This window comes from Solenopsis invicta, chromosome 7 (genome assembly GCF_016802725.1).
Source record: "Solenopsis invicta isolate M01_SB chromosome 7, UNIL_Sinv_3.0, whole genome shotgun sequence".
Lineage (NCBI taxonomy): Eukaryota > Metazoa > Arthropoda > Insecta > Hymenoptera > Formicidae > Solenopsis > Solenopsis invicta.
This window is the reverse complement of record NC_052670.1, coordinates 15903048-15923385: the sequence shown is the minus strand read 5'-3', so window position 1 is coordinate 15923385 and position 20338 is coordinate 15903048. Positions and strand designations below refer to the sequence as shown.

Genomic DNA, 20338 nt, shown 5'->3' with positions numbered 1-20338 from the left:
ATTTTGAGTTATACAAAGTTAAAACAATAACATGAAATTTTATTAATATGGTTTTTGAAGCGCAATTTTTATATCAAAATATTTCTTCGATAAATCGATTGTCATTCTAAAAAGCGATGTTTAAAAATATTAAAAACATTATTTTATGTTTGTTGTTTAATGTTAAACAGAGATAAAATGATATTTTATAAAACCTTATTTGTAGAGCTTATTACAAACTTCATTTTTTATTTAACACATTTTTTTGTAAAATAAATATTTTCTGAAATAATTAAAAAAAACTATTTTTTCTTTCTCTGATAATATTTTTTTAATAAGACGTGAGCATTACTAAAAACTTTTTGTATGTCACTCAGTACCTTCCTATTGATAACATATGTCAAGGTCAAGGTAGTCAGAGACTGCTCCCTTTTTGTAAAGTTTTACCCAAATTTTTTTTAATTATTTTTATGGATAGCTATATTACAATCACTTTTTTTCTTCCACCGATTATGCAGTGTACTAGATGTTTATAAATCACGTCATAAATAATAAATATTTTATTACTTTGAGTCTAGAATCTGTCAAACTCTGACGAATGTAATCGTTCAAGGTTCAATAAAAAAAATATTAATTATAAACAAAGTTATTCAATAAAATGAAAATGGGAAAAAATTACTCTTTTTACCTCTATTGTTACAGAAGAACGATTGTTGATTAAGCGACGTAGAGTAGGGCGCTAGGACGTTGTCTAGTACGCTCGAAGTCCCAGGTTTGAACTCTGCGACTGACGTTTTTCTTAATCTTATATTTTTTTAATTGTTATATATAATTCTTAAACTCTTTTCAATTATTTAATATAAAATGTTATTTAAAAGTAGGAATACAAACATGTTCTTTATTATTAATTTAATTAAAATTTTTCATGTAAAATTATATTTGTAATATATTTTTTAAGTAGCTAATCGTAAGGATGCTATTAAAATACATTCTTTAGTTCACAATTAATTAAGCGCACCAATCTTCTGTGATATATTAAAATATGCATGGTTTGCATCTCAAATAACAAATGAAAGAAGTCTTTTTGAAAACATAAACAAAGTTTGTTTTCCAAATTTTCTTAATGATTAAGAGTCTCTTAATCAAATAAAATGTAAGGACTGTGCATATGAAATGTCAATGATTTTATGTGCATGGTGCAATGAACCATTGTGTTTTAATTGTTTTTAGTATTGTCCAATAAATATTGCACTAAAAGCTGTAAACTAATTGTAAAACAGTTATTGTAAATTTTTATTGTAAATATATTTATTGTTTTTATTTTTTAAATCTTTAATTCTAGTGTATTAAATTTTAAGCAAGAAGTTTTGTAAACAAACGAGCGTCATAAGGTCTAGACCAAAAAAAGACAATAACAAAACCGTTTTACTTGGAGACCGTTATAGGTATAATGATTTATTGAATATTCATTTTGACGTTCTTAAAATAGTTATTGTAAATTTTTATTGCAAATATACTTTTTTGTGTTCATAAAAATTTTAATTTAATTAATACTAAAGAGCACTTTTATATTCATTGATTTTTTTAAATAACATTTTATATTAAATAATTAGGGGTTTAAAAATTATATATAACAAAAAAATATAAGATTTAAGAAAAAACAGTCAGCCGTTCGAACCTGTGACCCCGAGCGTACTAGTTGTTGTCCTAGCGCTCTATTCTACGTCGCTTGATCGACAATCGTTTTTCTCTAACGGTACTAATAGATACTGGAAACATTTAATCGTCATTTTTTCGAGAATGCCTAAGTTTCGCAAAAACGGCTTTAGTACTGTAAAGGTGTGAGTAAATACTACACACATAAAATTTTATTAAAATCGGTGATATACATCTCGAGAACTCTCCTTGTGAGATAAAAATTAGTAAAGTGAAAATCGGCAAATGAGCACGAACTTTCCCTACCCACCGCACGCAGGGATCACCTGTCGGTCGCCAAGCCGTGGCAGCTGGCGTGGTGAGAAAGGAGAAGCAGCAATGGCTGTCTTACTTGCCATGATTTTATTATATATTTACCTGTGGATATGATAAGGCCTTTTCCTAGCCAGGCTTCCAATAATTTATAATGGAAACCTTTTGTAATATTCTTGCTGTCAAGAATAACCTGGTAAAAGTTTAAGAGAAAATATTAAATAATATATTTATTTTTGTTTAAATATGCATATATAAGCAACTTGTAAAAACTAATTAATTATAAAAGTACTACATGAAGAATCTGTTTTGTAACTGCTTTCATTTAACAAGCCGCGGTTACATGAATTATAGGTTTTTAACTCTTTAATTATTTAAGTAGATCAGGGTATCGATTGTCTAACTAAAATATGGTGAAAATGTGAAAAGTGAACAGTTTACGTGATTTTGTACTTTTCACCATGTGAAAATGTGAGCCATCTCACGTGAGTTTATTCGACAAGAAATGTCTTGCCGATATGTGAGATAGAAAAGAGAAAGGTAGCTGCTATATGCACATGAGAGAGACAAATATGCCAAACTCGCTACATAAAATATTATACGCATCGATTGAAAATAATGGTAGAAATCGTAATCGCTGTGTTATTTGACGAAAAAAATGAAGAGGAAGAACAGATATTAATGCCCGTTTTCTCCAATGTGGTTCAACTCAGAGTTCATGTGAACTTCGTTCAATTTTGAACGCAGTTTAATCTTTGGTCAACTCGTTTTGCTTTCCTTCAATTTTACCTTCGTTCCGATCAACTGAACGTACACTTCGTGCGTGTTAACTCAAATTAAATTTGTGTCAAGTAATGTGATTGGTGCACAGCTAATGATTGTGACGGAAAGAGAGAAAGGTTGGGCAAGGTTGGGTAACTGGCATTGAAACCGCGGCGGCATAGGTAACAAACTCCGGAAAAAATCTGGACAGCAATAAGTTTTGAGGTAATTAAGTAAAAAAGTTGAAAAATATTTAAATAATCTTTAATATTGTGAAATATTAAAGATAAAAATTAAAGATATTAAAAATAAATATTAAAGATATTTTAAATTTTATTTCGTCTAAATCCTCGAAATAATTCATACGTAATTTAAATCTTTTGGGTCTCCTATTTACATATCTTATTATATTTTCATCATCAAATGATGATAAAATATTGTAAGAGTACATGTTATATGTTACAAAGCGATTTATTAAATGTAATATCTAATATCGAGATATCGCGTGAAGCATTTATTTTAGTTCTTTTGTTCTTCTTAGATATAAAAAAGTTGTCCTGCATGTCAGATCTATTTTCCATCGTTGTTAATAAATAAACGAGATATTAAAGGATAGACGGTTTATTCTTTGTAATTCTAACATCTTGGTAGCAGAGCGTGGTTTACGAAGAAAAATAATAAAGTGAAACCGACATCCGGAGGAAAAAGCAGGATTAAAAAACGTATTAGACGTAATACAAAAATGGCAGAGAAAACAGCAATGCCCACCATTCCGTTGCTGACTGGAGATAATTATTTTAATTGGCGCGTAAAAATGGAATCAGTATTACAATTAAAGCGATTGGTGAATGTACTCACGTTAGACCGGCCTACGGGAGATGATAAGAAAAAAGAAAAAGAAGAATGGGACGAGAAGAATGCGGACGTCATAGCTTGCATCAGATTGTCGCTAAGTGATAGCCAAATTTTACAATTTGCGAGTGAGAAGAATGCGAAGAGATTATGGAAAGCAATCCATGATACGAGGTGTGTTCAAAAAGTATCGCGAATTTTGAATTTTCGCGGGTTACGTATATTCGAATTTCTTTGACTGTGGCATACGGAGAAGCTACCTTGGACCGAAGCAACGTTTATCGGTGGTACAAAATGTTCTCAGAAGGCCGAGAAGATGTGAACGACGAAGAGCGTGCCGGACGCCCGAGCACTTCAACAACAGACGAAAAAATTAATGAAGTGGAGAAAATGGTATTGGCCAATCGTCGAATCACCGTTAGAGAAGTTGCTGAGGACCTAAACATATCGATTGGCTCGTGCCATTCGATTTTTATCAATGATTTGGGCATGAGACGGGTCGCCGCGAAATTCGTACCAAAATTGCTCAATTGCGACCAAAAACAGCATCGCATGAACATTGCTAATGAGATGTTGGACTCTGTCCGCGACGACCCAAATTTGCTCCAGAGGGTCATAACTGGTGACGAATCGTGGGTTTATGGTTATGACGTGGAAACCAAAGCTCAATCATCTCAATGGAAGCTGCCGCACGAACCAAGACCGAAAAAAGCGCGCCAAGTTCGGTCGAATGTGAAAGTTTTGCTGACAGTTTTCTTCGATTGCAGGGGCGTGGTGCATCATGAGTTCTTGCCACAGGGTAGAACGGTCAATAAAGAATATTACCTGCAAGTTATGCGCAATTTGCGCGAAGCAATCCGCCAGAAACGCCCGGATTTGTGGAAGAACAAAAATTGGCTTTTGCACCACGATAACGCCCCTGCTCACACATCGTTGCTTGTGCGCGACTTTTTGGCCAAAAACAACACACTAATGATGCCGCAGCCACCGTATTCCCCAGATCTGGCCCCCTGTGACTTTTTCTTGTTCCCTAAACTGAAGAGGCCCATGAAAGGACGACGTTACGCTACGCTTGACGAGATAAAGACGGCATCGAAGGAGAAGCTGAACAAGATAAAAAAAAAATGATTTTTTGAAGTGCTTCGAAGATTGGAAAAACCGTTGGCACAAGTGTATAATATCTCATGGGGATTACTTTGAAGGGGACAAAATAGATATTCATGAATAAATAAATAATTTTTGAAAAAACACAAAATTCGCGATACTTTTTGAACACACCTCGTACATATGCGGGGCCTGCAGAGGATAGAGCAATCGACGCAGGAGAGGAGTTAAAGAACATCAAGATGCTCGACAATGAAACGGTTAACGAATACATCAGCCGTGCTCGGGGTCTGGGTGTAAAATGTGTATCCGCAGGATTAAATGTATCAGAAAGACAACTGGTGTACAACGTCGTTAGAGGACTTCATAAAAAATACGATCAAATCCGTGAGATATTAAAAACACAGCGTGACAAGAAGCTGGATGAAATCCTTGAGATTCTTAGAGAAAAGGAGAGAGAAACGCTGAAGAAAGGTAACAACAGTGGTCTGGAGACGGCGTACGCAACCAAGAATCCATTCAAGAAGAATTACAAGAGGAAGTGCTTCATATGCGGGAAGACGAATCATCTGGCAAAAGACTGTTATCATCGCAAGAACCGAACGGAGAAGGAGACATCTGAACGATATTTTAAGGATAAAAAAGACAGTGGCAAGGGTAACCAAAGGAGAAATGTAAACCTTGCATCTGAAGACAGGTTAGATTATGCTACTTTTCAAGTTTTTGATAGTGGTAATTGTTTAAGAAATCAGAATAAATGGATAATTGATAGCGGATGCACATCACATATGACTTTTGAAAGAAAATATTTTTTAGATTTTAAATCTATTAAAGGTAAAGTTTATTTAGCTGGTAAAGATAACGTATTAGAATCTAGTGGGATTGGATCACTTCGAGTTAAAATACAAAATGAAAAGGGTAAAATTATTTATGTTACGGTTTATGATGTCATATATGTTCCTAAATTACGTTCAAATTTACTATCAGTTATGAAATTAATGGAACGTGGTCTTAAAGTAAATTTTGCTGAATATGAGGTAAAAATATGCAAAGAAAACGGTCAAATAATTGCGACTGGGGAAAGGATTGATAATCATTTTGTGACGCATATGATTCCTATAATAGAAAACAATTGTAATAATGTATATAATAATGAAGTTGGGGATACAGATGATGAATTTAGTAGAGATCTTACACATGTATGGCATCGTAGACTAGGTCATGTAAATGATAAATACAAACAGAGACTTACGAGAGAGAAACTTGCGTATGGAATTAATAATGACATAAAGGATGCTAATTGTAAAGCGTGTAAAACATGTAAAATAACGAGAAAAACACATAAAAGTGTTATGCATGATCAAAGTAAGAGAATATTAGATTTGCTACATTTAGATATTTGTGGTCCTATGCCTGTTGAATCTGTGGGAGGTTCGCGTTATATATTACTTATAATAGATGATTACAGCGATATGTATTTTACTTATTTTCTTAAAAATAAGACTGAGACTTTATCTTTATTCCAAATATTCTATAAAAAATGCAAGAATGTATTAGACAAAAACATTAAATGTATACGTACAGACAATGGTACTGAATTTTGTAATAATCAGTTTCGTGAGTTTACAGGCAAAAAGGGTATTGAGCATCAAAAAACTGTTCCTTATAATCCGGAGAGTAACGGAAAAGTAGAGAGAGGGAACAGAGTAATTTTAGAACGAGCTCGTACTTTATTGTATGAAAGCGGATTACCATTGTCATTTTGGGCGGAAGCTGTTGCTTATGTTACTCATGCGGTTAATTTAACTCCGAGGAAGAATAAAAGTAAAACGCCATATGAAATTTGGAATGGTAAAGTACCAAATATTAGTTATTTAAGAACTTTTGGTTGTATCGCGTATTATCATGTTCCTAAAAACTTACGTAATAAATTACAACCAAGCGGAAAGAAAGCGATAATGCTAGGATATTCACGAGAGCGCGTAGGATACCGTTTATTTGACATTGAGAGTAAAATAATTATAGAGGAACGCAATGTTAACTTTGATGAAATTCAAAAGGGAAGTTATTATTTAAAAGAATTTAACAGAAACAAAGAATATGAGTATTGGAATATAGAAGATATTGTTAATATTTTAGACGATAATAAATCGGATAATAGCAATAATAATAATTCAGATAGAGAGGTAGAATTTGATAATCAAAGAGAAAATAGTGAAATAGAGTCGATAAATGATTCAGATGATAACGATATTCAAGATAATGTAGAAAGCATAGATGATCAAAATGAAGAAGAAAATAGAGTTCAGAATAGGGAAATAGTTAGGAGAGGAAGACCAAAAGGTCTTACGGCAGGAGAGAGCTTAAGACGAAAAGAAGAATATTTAGCAGAAAGAGAAACTCGTCTAAGAGAGGAAGGGGTAAGACGCTCCGCTAGGCTAAAAAATGTTCATCATGCTCAGTTAGTGGAAAATATTCCTGTACCGCGTAATTTTAATGAAGCTCATAGTAGCAAAAATTGGGAAAATTGGAAAGATGCAATGGAAAATGAGTTAGCATCATTAAATAAACATGATGTATGGGAGACTTGTAAATGTCCAAAGGGTGTTAAAATTGTAAAAAGTAAATGGGTATTTTCCATTAAAAGAGATGGAATTAATAAAGTAAAATATAAGGCTAGATTAGTTGCAGCTGGATATAATCAAGTAAAAAATCAGGATTATGATGAGTCGTATTCACCAGTTGTAAGCATTGAAGCATGGAGAACAATTATAGCAATAGCAGTTAAGAAAAATTTAAATATAAGATTTTTTGATGTTAAAACTGCATATTTACATGGTAGAATAAAAGAAACTGTTTATTTAAAACCTCCTCCAGGTTTTGAAGAAAGATTTGAAGATGGTAAAGTATGTAAACTTAAAAGAAGTTTATATGGTTTACCTCAATCTGGAAGGAATTGGTATTACAAATTAAAGGAAGAACTTTTTAAAAATGGACTTAAACCTTTAGCGTCAGAGAGTTGTATTTTTATAAATAATAATGAAACATGCTTCTTTGTATTCACTTCGTATGTTGATGATTTTACTACGATAGATGATGATAGTCATATATGTGAGAAAATTTTCAATTCATTGCGGAAAGAATTTGAGATTATTGAAACTACTCAATCGAAGACATTTTTAGGAATGAAAATAGAATGTGATAATACAGGTGTTTATTTGAGTCAAACAGAGTATATTGAAAAACTTCTGAATAAATATGGAATGATTGAATGTAAACCAGTTAATACTCCAATTGTAACAGGCGGAGATAAGATACAGGTAGATGAGAGTGAAAAATATGACATTAGTAAATATCAAGAATTGATTGGAGAACTTTTATACTTGGCGAATAGAACAAGGCCTGATATCGCATTTGTAACATCTTATCTTTCTCAGTATAATCATTGTCCACAAAAGAGTCATTATATATTAGGCAAAAGAGTGTTACGATATTTAAGCGGTACTAAATATAAGCGACTTCATTATGATCGTAAGGATGGAATGTTAAGAGCATATTCTGACGCCAGCTGGGGAAATGCAGAAAATGGGAAATCTTTTTCAGGGGGAGTCATATTTATTGGTAATTCTCTCATTTCTTGGAAATGTAGAAAACAGAGAACAGTAGGAAATTCTACTTGTGAAGTTGAATTATTTGCGGTTTCAGAAATAGTCAAAGATGTTATGTGGCTACAGAATGTGCTCAATGAATTAAAGTGCTCTGAATATATTAGTAAACCAACTAATATATTTTGTGATAATCAAGCTACAATTCAATGGTTAAAGAATGCAAAATCATCTACTAAAACGCGTCATGTAAATTTGAAATTTTATTTTGTACGAGACGAAGTTGAAAATAATATTGTGAATGTTCTATATGTTAACACAAATGACATGATTGCTGATTGCTTCACTAAAAGTGTAACAAAAGATAAACTCGAATGGTGTTGTAACGAAATGCATTTAATTTAAAATATTATTTATAAGTGCAATCGATTTGTAGGGGGAGAATGTAAGAGTACATGTTATATGTTACAAAGCGATTTATTAAATGTAATATCTAATATCGAGATATCGCGTGAAGCATTTATTTTAGTTCTTTTGTTCTTCTTAGATATAAAAAAGTTGTCCTGCATGTCAGATCTATTTTCCATCGTTGTTAATAAATAAACGAGATATTAAAGGATAGACGGTTTATTCTTTGTAATTCTAACAAATATTATATGTCATAATGACTTCAAAACTAAGAATAAATATAGATGACAATATGCATAACTTCAAACAATCTCAAATGTTGGCGTTTTGCGTTGTCTTCTGCTTAAACGCCGATCAAACCAATTAACCGGCCAAAAATAGGCGTTCAAAGTGAACGCCGTTTAACTCATTTGAATCTTCAGTAAAAACTTAGTGGAACGCAAAATGTCGTTGATCGGAGTTTAAGCTGGGTTCAAAACCACGTTGGAGGAAACGGGCATAAGAGTTACAAGAAGAAGGTTGAGGGATCAATCTAATCCGTTTGCATTACTAGGAACTTAATTTCGTTTGTTATATAGGTGAAGTTATATAATATTGTAAAGCCTTTTTTGGTAATTGTATAACTGTTTTATTGTTGAGCGCACGTATTGTACAATTCGCAGGATGTTCAGCTTCTTGTGTTCTCCTTAAGCGCGAGCGAATTAACTGTGCTCTTCCGCCAGAGCGCGCATTTGTCTAACTCTAGCTAAAGTCACTAGATTAATAAAGTACCGCAATTCATAAGACTCAATCTGTTTGTTTTCTGTTCCTGAACTCCCTGAATTAGTGTGCACTTAAAGTGAAATAGATATATATTTGAAAGTTAGTGAAAACAAGAAGGAACGTTCCAGTGCAGTCTAGTGCAGGAATAGAAAACAAGCCTAATGTATAAGGATTTAGAGCCAAAATGGCGTCGGAAAGTGTAAAGAGTGCACACTTTCATAATGTATGTATCTACACATTAAGTGCAATTATTTACCGTGAGACACCGTGAGATGCGTTAGATCTGTTGTGTTATTGTTGTACTCTGAGAAATCAACCGTTTAAAAACATGCCTAATTTCGAATAAATTAAAACCCTCTATTAAAGTGTTTTTAAATAATTGTCGTACAGACTTTGTGCCATCATGCCACAATATTGTTGTTAAACTTATCAAAACATTTATTATAGGACGCATCCATTTTACCTTCAAAAAAATATATTAATATTAACATATAGAATACGCATATATAATATTAACGCATATTGAACACATATAGTAGTAAAAGATTTGCAATAAAGTCATATGTGAATAAGAACCATTGTAAACAAAATTAATTTATATAGTTTATGATTTTCTTTCTTATTTAAATACATTTATACACATATGCACGTTTTAAACGTGCCGCATGTTGGAGCCAAAATGGCGGAATGATTGCGGTACTTTATAAATCTAGTGACTTTAACTCAAGCGACCAATCGGGCGGTTCGGTAGTCGCTGGTACGCGTTACGTGGTTACGCAGCGCCATTAGCGGGATGGCGGGAAATACGCTCGGTCGGTACGTGCTAGCTACTTTCTTACAATATTAATGGAAAAGGTTATGTCATAACTGTACCCCGTTAAAAAATGAATAAATTGCAGATAATCTAGAGAATGGATTTCTGTTCAAGCCTGAGTACTAATTTTATTATTTCTAACTCACTGAGTTACAGTACCACGTGAAAAAATAGTACAGTCTCGGACAAAATTATATTCCCCATATTAGTAAACTAGTGATGTCGTATTTTCACTTCATAGTTACACAATCGGGTGAATATTTTCACGTGAGATGAAAATGTGAGAAGTGAACCATCTCACCAAAGTTAGACAATCGATGCCCAGATTTCTATCAGTGTTATAATGAATGGATTTTAATATTTACCTTCACATATTCTGGATGAAAAATATTTATATAAGCTTGGCCAATTAGCCAATGCTTATATATTCCTTGGTGTTTGGCTTCTTCAAACTGTTTCATCAAAATTTTCGTCATTTCTAGAAATTAAATATATTAATTTTTATATTATTTTAATTAGAGAAAAAAGTAGTATTATGGCTACTACCCGATGAGAACTGGTACGTGGAATCCACGATCTTTTCACGTGGATCATCCAAGTGGAATCTACATAACCAATCGAGTGGATGGTCCACTCAAAAACAGTACTAGAATCCACGTTGAACTCTAATCGATGTTTTGAATTCTTCTATAAATTTTTTTGAAATATCCGTGTAAATATTATATTAAGACACCACATAATTCCTATAAACAAAATAATATTTTTGTAACATTTACAAAAATATTTTTCACAAAAAAAATTGGGAATTCTCTGGCGGAAATTCCCAAGCGGTCACCCCTCCAAGTTGTGACCGCGCTCAACGCTGCTTGACTTCCAAGATCGCTGCAAACTGGATCCCTCATGATGACTAGTGAACATTTTATGATGATATGTATACATAACTGATAGATTAAGTAAATATATTTTAATAAAAAGATGAACCATGTACAATTAAACCATATTATTTATATAAATATATATAAAATTATAGTTTTTTTACCGATTTTCACAAATGCAAAATAATATCTGGAATAACTTTTTTGTTATTTGTTTAAATAAGAATGCAACCAGAAAATATATGTTAATATAATACAATAATTAAATTTAATATAAAAAAATTTTTATTAAAAAACGGTTAAAAAATTTTTAAAAAAGTATTGTCTGCTCATTGAAATGTAGATCGAGGTTTTTTCATTCATAGATTTATTTTGTCTATCAATAATATTTATGTTTCTCAACAGTACTGTGTTCAAGAAAGAAATCTTGAACTTCAAAACCAAAATTAAGAAATTACTCACGTGAATTCTATGTTCATATCTCTTATTTTTATCTCCTTTAAATTGAACTAATAATTCTACGTGAATTATACAGGATAAGTCGATGTGAATTTATTCTCATGAAATCCACATTGCTGTCACCTATTTTAATCTCCGTTAAATTTCATTAATAATTTTATGTGGATGAAATGTATTAAAATCTATGTGGAAGTGTTCACGTGGAATACATGTGGATATCAATTCGATGAAGTTATATCCATGAATTTTACATAATACACGTGGATAGAACGTGGAATCCACGTACCTGTTCTCATCGGATATAAGCGTTACAGCTGTCCCTATTATCTTCGTTATTAGTTGACAAATTTTAACGATTGCATATGGAATTATATGTTTAGTAACCCAATATTTCTACTGTTTAGCATTTTGTTTTGTTAACTTTTTTAACATTTAATTACATATACTTCTGCATTACGTTATTATACATGTATGTATACACAATTGCTTTTTTTTTTGTTATCTAACTTATTAATAGACTATATACATTTCAAGTTATGAAAAATTATTTAATAATATTTTATTAAAATATTGGTTTAAGCAAGATTTTCATATCAAAATATTTCTTCGATTATCATTCTATAAGGTAACGTTCAAAAATACTAAATATATTTTATTTTTATTGTTTATATTAAATACATATTAAAATGATATATCTAATAAACCAAATGTTTCTAAACTCAAAAAATTCTAAATTAATGAAATTCTATAAACAATAAAAATTTAAAAATATATAATTTTGTAATAAAATACTGTGCGTTCATTAAACAAAACTATTTTTTAAATTTATTTTTGGAATGGCCATATTACCAATCTATTCTGTTTTTCACTCATTATGCCATGTTGTTACATTTTTATAAATTAGGTCTTAAGTAATAAATTTCATAACTTTGAGTCTAGAAGTTATTAAATAACAGTTTATCGAAAACAATTTTTATTTTGAGCCGTGTACAAACATACGAATGACACTTGTACAAAAGAATAATATAGTATTAAAAAGAATAATAATAAATTTTAAGTATCAAGTACTTTACCATAGTTTGACCGATTTAAAAGCTCAAACATCGCTCCGAACGGATATCTTCCAACTTGCGGAATATTTTTAAGTTTTTCATGGATCTGGTAGTGTCTATGCACTACCGACACAATTAGCAAAAATGCCACAAAGTAAAGTGTACATAATCCCAACGAGACGAAATCCATTTTCGTAATCTGTAAACACATAAAATAATTAGGTGAAATTCTGAAAAGTTAAACCCTCTGATTTTGCTGTGGATTGATATACTACTGCATTTTGGTGCACTATGAATACAAATAACATAAATGATATAATTTTTTAAAAAATTTAACTTTTATATAATACAATTTTTATTAAATTTATTAAAATAATATAAAAAAACAATAAGTTTTTAGATTTTCTTAGTTTTGATTTTCAAAATGATCTCATCGGCGAATTTCATATTTATAATTAGCACATCAAAATAGAATAGTATTTCAATCAATAGCAAATTCAGTTCATCATTTTGGAATTTTATCCAACTGATTTAAATTATTAAATAAATTAAATATAATACATTAAATTAGATTTTAAAAATGGAACGGTAATAGATATTATACCATAAAAATTGCACTCTTTTGCCGTTATTACATCTCCAGCATTGATTAAAAATAAAATAATACATGTAAGTATCACAAAGATACTTTCTATTATGATAAATTGATAGCGCGTGTCTACGTATATCTATATGTATATTCAGGGACAGCAAGTCGTTACTTCTTTGTTACTTTATTGTTACCTTTATCTTTTTATTATAATGATTAGATAATGACGTTAAAATTTTTTATTAGAGAAGAAGAAGGTATTATGGCTACTGTCGACAATATGGCTACATCTATTATCTCCGTTATTAGGTGACGCATTCTTTGCGGAGTTATTCATTTAGTAGCCCACCGTTTTTTAGTGATGCTAATATGTCAGTACATTAATTATTACTGACAATTGTTATAAGGCATTTTTATACAAAGAAAGCACGTTTTTGCAACATTGCGGAACAATTGGTAACATGGCCGTAAATGGGCAATCTTTGGAGTGGGGGATATTGCCATCCGTGGACGACAAAATGGGCAAAATCAACAATATTCTCGTACAATTCTGCATGCGCACTTTTGTCACGTGACACCACACGTTTTGTGTCACATGCGCTGAGCGTAGGGTCAAAATGCATGAGCAAAGATAGTACACTGATCTCTCATAATCTATAACTGGGACAGGCAGTAACAGGAAAATGCCACACGCTAGTTTTCCCTCGAATGCCGCAAAAAATGTACTTCCTTTGCATAAAATACCGTATGCAACATGGGGCCGAGGGCGTTTTCGACTTCGGATGCTGTTTTCAGCCGAAAACGGCAAAGATTGGTTGCATAATATATTATTACTTTTGAGCACTTCTAAACTTTTTCAAGGTACACATTTAACTTTTAATTACACGTACACGCACCGGCAGAAATGGTGTCCCTCCGCGCTGACGCGCGGCTGCCGCACACACGCATAGCCGCGTACGTACATGTTTTGTGGCAGCGTACATGTAGTGTGGGTCCAGCCAGTTAAGGCCACTCTTGCCTTAACTGGCCGGACACACGGCACACTTGCCTTAACTGGCCGGACACACGCCACACTTGCCTTAACTGGCCGAACCCACACGCCACTATTGCCTTAACTGGCTGGACCCACACTACAGTACACTGTAGCTTTCCATCCTCACAACTCGGAAAGTACTCAACGAAAATAAACTTTCTTGTAGTGTTTTGGAAAGGTCTCGAGATAAGCTACAAGAATATGTAATAAAAAGTTAGGTGTTCTATTTAAAAAAGTTAATGTAATTTCGATCTGACCTTGGCGACGCCATCCAAGGTCAAACTGATAAGATCATTAAATAGATCTTTTTAAACCCTACAACTTTTGTCTGAAACATTTTCTTGTAAAATGCAAGGGAACGGAAATATTGGGGGGGTCCGATACTTTTTGACTACCCTGTATATGAACAAGTATAGAAGTTCAAACTAGTGTAGGTATAATACATATAAGCCGATGTCGTGTAAGAGACCGTCAATTATTTTTAATTCCGAAACTAGACATAAAAATGTTCTAAAAATTGAGATTTTTCATTAAGGATGCAAGTACAACAATATATAAAAAATTCAAGCAAATCAACCAAACACTTTTTTTTTCATACAAATTGTGCGGGGTCCTTTAACAATAAATTAAAACTAAAGTTTTGTGAAGCCCGGTTTCTCTCTATATTTTGTTAGTTCTGTCATGGTTAGAATCCTCCTCCATTGGAATTGTAGAGACATTAAAAGTAAATACAGTGATTTTCTTTTATCTATTGTTAAATTATAACATTTCATGCCTCTAAGAAACCTGGCTTCATTATAATGATAGGTTTTCCTTTAACAACTTCACTACATTCAGACATGAAAAACATGAATTACACTAAAGCGAAGGGGTTATTATTGTTCGTAATAATTTTTTGGATCCTATTTTACACGACTTGGAGCCTTTTTAGGAGCATAATTGAATTAGAAATTGTTGGTACATCAATCTTTTGTAAAAGCTTTTTAAATAATAGGATTTCTATTGTTTCTTTATATAAATCTCTAGGCAAATTTATATCTAGAAAAGATTGAAATGACTTGTTAAACTTTTTGGAAAATAACGGTATTCCTGAGGAGACCGGTATCGGTGGGAATTTTATACTTTATTTTATAATTTCAACTCTCATATTAAATTACTGAATCCTATTATCATGGATATATTTCATTGAAGAATTGCTTTGATTAAAATAATTATCTGTTGTTAAGATTCACATGGTGTCCGGCCCACAAAGATATAACGGGCAATAAGATAGACGACGCGGTGGCAAAAGAGAGGTCCAGAGATGGAACTCCCATTATTAATAAGATCGCCTTTAGGGAGGGCATAGGACGTGTGCTTAATGATTATCTACCGATGGATGGTTACTGCTTTGACTCTATGGAGAAGGGAATGAGTGAATATTATTCCAGTCATTTTAAAGATTTGGATCTTAGAAGTTTTAAAAAATCTAAACTAAACAGAGGTTTACTCGGAATCGTTGTCAGAATAATTATAATTATAATTACGGTTTTGGCCTTTACTAAAAATATCAAACATAGGTTGAGATTGGTGAAATCCCGGACAAGTATAGTTTCTAAGATAATGATAAAAGAATTAATGAAACTGGGTCTCCAACCTCTATCAGTGGAATACTTGTTTAATAACCTAGATTTTAAAGTCATGAATATTATTAAAATATTCACAAATACATAAGGTAAAGTCGGTATATACGCCGTAGCTATCAAAAATGTAATTTATTAAGTATTATTTACTATGTTTAAAAAAAATAAATTATGCCAATAAAAACTTCATACTATTTACTATTATAAAAAAAATTGTAAATATTTCTTTTCTTATACTTGAAAAAAAACTTATAGAAACCCTTGCATTTTTGTCATTTAAAAAAGTGGCGGGATTTACGACTACTCATGTGTAAGATACACGGCACATCAATTATTTACAAATAATATTTACAAATATAATATAAAATAACATAATGACTTACAAAATGTGTTTACAAAGTTTATTAGGGAATAAAAATAGTAAATATGTTTACAGAGTAATAATAATGCAATATTGAAGAAATTAATATGCACAGACATCAACAAAGTACAGATATGTACGCATTCTGTTCGTAATTAAATGGAACAAGATATCAAACTAAATAAAGAATACAAGAACTATGCACTTGTATCTTGCTTGTATTTCATCCTTTACTATCGCTCTACATTTACGTATCATGAAATAATCATTATGCTTTTTATATTTTCTACAGTAATCATTTTACGTAGATGGTAATACACTATCGCACTTCTACATGAAAAAATTAATTCAATTCACGATATTTTCATTAATATTAATAATAAAGAACTGTAATTACAATACAATACTAATATAGCATAAAGGCACATAACAAAGTGGTTGTAAACAAATTATCTTTATTTCTTCTATTTTTTCTGACTGCTGTGGCGTACATTCCTTCGCGGCGTAAATACCGACTTTACCCTATACGAAAGAATTTGACATTACGTTTTAATGCATTACAACAGTAGCACTTTAATATTTAATAAGTGTCTTATGACGAAATAATACTTAAACTTTAGAAATATTGCCAAAATGGATTCCCCGGGAAATTTCATTGGTCTCAGGTATTGGGGAGGAGAGGAGTCATCTCGGGGCATTATCCACTGCATGAAGCAGAAATTCCTGGCCAGAATTTACTACCTAACCCGAATAGAAAATTGGTACTTAGTCCCAACAAGGACTGTCCAAGGAAAAATCCATAGCCCTAAAGAAGAAGAAGATGATGAGAAGGCGCGGTGTGTGGAGAACTACGAGGTGTGTTCAAAAAGTATCGCGAATTTTTTGTTTTTTCAAAAATTATTTATTTATTCATGAATATCTATTTTGTCCCCTTCAAAGTAATCCCCATGAGATATTATACACTTGTGCCAACGGTTTTTCCAATCTTCGAAGCACTTCAAAAAATCATTTTTTTTTATCTTGTTCAGCTCCTCCTTCGATGCCGTCTTTATCTCGTCAAGCGTAGCGTAACGTCGTCCTTTCATGGGCCTCTTCAGTTTAGGGAACAAGAAAAAGTCACAGGGGGCCAGATCTGGGGAATACGGTGGCTGCGGCATCATTAGTGTGTTGTTTTTGGCCAAAAAGTCGCGCACAAGCAACGATGTGTGAGCAGGGGCGTTATCGTGGTGCAAAAGCCAATTTTTGTTCTTCCACAAATCCGGGCGTTTCTGGCGGATTGCTTCGCGCAAATTGCGCATAACTTGCAGGTAATATTCCTTATTGACCGTTCTACCCTGTGGCAAGAACTCATGATGCACCACGCCCCTGCAATCGAAGAAAACTGTCAGCAAAACTTTCACATTCGACCGAACTTGGCGCGCTTTTTTCGGTCTTGGTTCGTGCGGCAGCTTCCATTGAGATGATTGAGCTTTGGTTTCCACGTCATAACCATAAACCCACGATTCGTCACCAGTTATGACCCTCTGGAGCAAATTTGGGTCGTCGCGGACAGAGTCCAACATCTCATTAGCAATGTTCATGCGATGCTGTTTTTGGTCGCAATTGAGCAATTTTGGTACGAATTTCGCGGCGACCCGTCTCATGCCCAAATCATTGATAAAAATCGAATGGCACGAGCCAATCGATATGTTTAGGTCCTCAGCAACTTCTCTAACGGTGATTCGACGATTGGCCAATACCATTTTCTCCACTTCATTAATTTTTTCGTCTGTTGTTGAAGTGCTCGGGCGTCCGGCACGCTCTTCGTCGTTCACATCTTCTTGGCCTTCTGAGAACATTTTGTACCACCGATAAACGTTGCTTCGGTCCAAGGTAGCTTCTCCGTATGCCACAGTCAACATTCGGAATGCATCCGCGCACTTAATTTCGTTTTTCACACAAAATTTGATACAGGTTCTTTGATCCATTTTTTTGAATAGGTAAAAATCGAAGACGATCCAAAACACGTGCAAGCAAAGCAGCTGTCAACAATTAAGTGAACATTCAAAATGGCCGAGCTTGTCGGCATAAGTGAGAGACATGAGTACCAACATAACGCCACAAAAAGATCGAAATTCGAATATACGTAACTCGCGAAAATTCAAAATTCGCGATATTTTTTGAACACACCTCGTATAGTACTTCTCTTCAAGGCTTTGGGGCGAGCGGTTCGCATAGTTAGCTAAGGTGCTTGTAAGACTTTAATAAGAATTTAAGCAGAATGGTTGACTTATAATTTTAAGACAAGTTCTACGACTTAAGTCTTTGTCTTTAGTAACGCACAATAACTGTCTTAAGTCTTAAACTAAAAAGAAATTTTGTTTGTAACTTAAGACTTGAGACACAAGACAGTTATTGTGCGTTACTAAAGACAAAGATTTAAGTCGTCAAACTTAGTCTTAAAGTTATAAGTCAACCATTCTGCTTAGGCTCTAAACCATATTTAATCTTATAAGTCCTCTCTTCCTAATCACTTCAAGTAATAACCGATCTCAACAAGTGCATTAGATTTTAAATCACGTAGAAGAGAAAAAACTATTACAAGTACTGTCGACAATATGGCTGCCCCTATTATTTCCATTATTAGGTAACGTATTTTAACAATTGCTTATGGAGTTATTCGTTTAGTAGACCGCCGTTTTTTTAGTGACGCTAATATGCCAATACATAATGACCGACAATTGTTAGAAGGCATTTTTACATTTGAGCACTTCTACAGTTTTCCAAGGTACACTTTTAACCTTTAATTACATACATTTCCTCATTATTCTTAAACTATTATCATACAAAGGTACATACACTCGAGTGTTTTTTTGTTGTTATCTAACATTTTATTCAGCCGTTTACATGTCGAGTTATACAAAATTAAAACAATAACATGGAATTTTGTTAATACAGTTAATATAATTTTAAGCAAAATATTTATATCAAAATATTTCTTCGATAAATCGATTGTTCTAAAAGGTGGTGTTTAAAAACATTAGAGACATTATTTTATGCTTGTTGTTTAATGTTAAAGAAGGATAAAATGATATTTTTAATAATATTTCTAATAGTATTTCTAAAGTTTCTAAACACAGAAAAATTCTAAATCAAAATTTTAAACAATGGAAAATTAAAAATATATAATTTTGTAACAAGGTACTGTGTTTCTTTTAAATTAAACTATATAATTTTTAAAAATTATTTTTATGAATAGCCATATTACAACCACCTTTTTCTTCCACCAATTATGTAGTGCATTAGATTTTTATAAATCACGTCCTAAATAATAAATAGAGGGAAAGAGAGTAATATGGCACCCATTTTTATTTTATTAAATCATTTTGTTTATAATTAACATTTTCTATTGAAACTTAAACGATTACATTCGTCAAAGTGTTGTTTGAAAGATTCTAGGCTCAAAGTAATGAGATATTTGTTATTTAGGACGTGATTTATAAAAATCTAATGCTCTGCATAATCGTTGGCAGAAAAAAAGTGGTTGTAATATGGTTATCTGTAAGGATAATTTAAAAAAGTTAGTTTAGTTTAGAAGAAACACAGTATCTTGTTGCAAAATTATGTATTTTTAATTTTTCATTGTTTAGAATTTTCCTAATATAGAATTTTCTTGTGTTTAGTAACTTTAACAATACCATTAGAAATTTAGTTAGAAATATCATTTTATCCCTGTTTAACATTAAACAACAAGCATAAAATAATGTTTTTAATGTTTCTAAACACCGCTCTCTAGAATGACGATCGATTCATCGAAGAAATATTTTAATATAAAAATTTCGCTTAAAAGGCCATATTAATGAAATTCCATGTTATTGTTTTAACTTTGTATAACTCAATATGTGTATAGCTGAATAAAAAGGTAAATAATAAAAAAAAAACACTTAAGTGTATGTACATTCGTATGATAATACACTCAACCCACACAGCACGGAATGTCATTAGAATATTGCAGAAATATTTCAAATGTTTTTTACAGAATATCTTATTTGAAATACTTCTGCAAACTTGCAAAAATATTACAAATAGAATATTTTATTTGAAATATTCTACA

The 20338-nt window shown here is 32.2% G+C and overlaps 1 protein-coding gene across 2 annotated transcripts in view; it reads right to left on the bottom strand.

Moving 5' to 3' along the window:
• LOC120356785 (cytochrome P450 4C1-like) overlaps positions 1 to 20338 on the bottom strand; it is a 66959-nt gene that overhangs the window by 32635 nt on the left and 13986 nt on the right. The window contains exons 2-4 of one of the 2 annotated variants that reach the window (XM_039451725.1): positions 12662 to 12839; positions 10620 to 10732; positions 2053 to 2140 (exon numbers count right to left, since the gene is read on the bottom strand). In XM_039451725.1, the coding sequence (XP_039307659.1) occupies positions 2053 to 2140; positions 10620 to 10732; positions 12662 to 12830 (370 nt within the window). In that variant the 5' untranslated portion in view covers positions 12831 to 12839. Of the gene's footprint in view, positions 1 to 2052; positions 2141 to 10619; positions 10733 to 12661; positions 12934 to 20338 lie in introns of those variants that run through there. The other variant, XM_039451724.1, reaches the window with a different exon arrangement.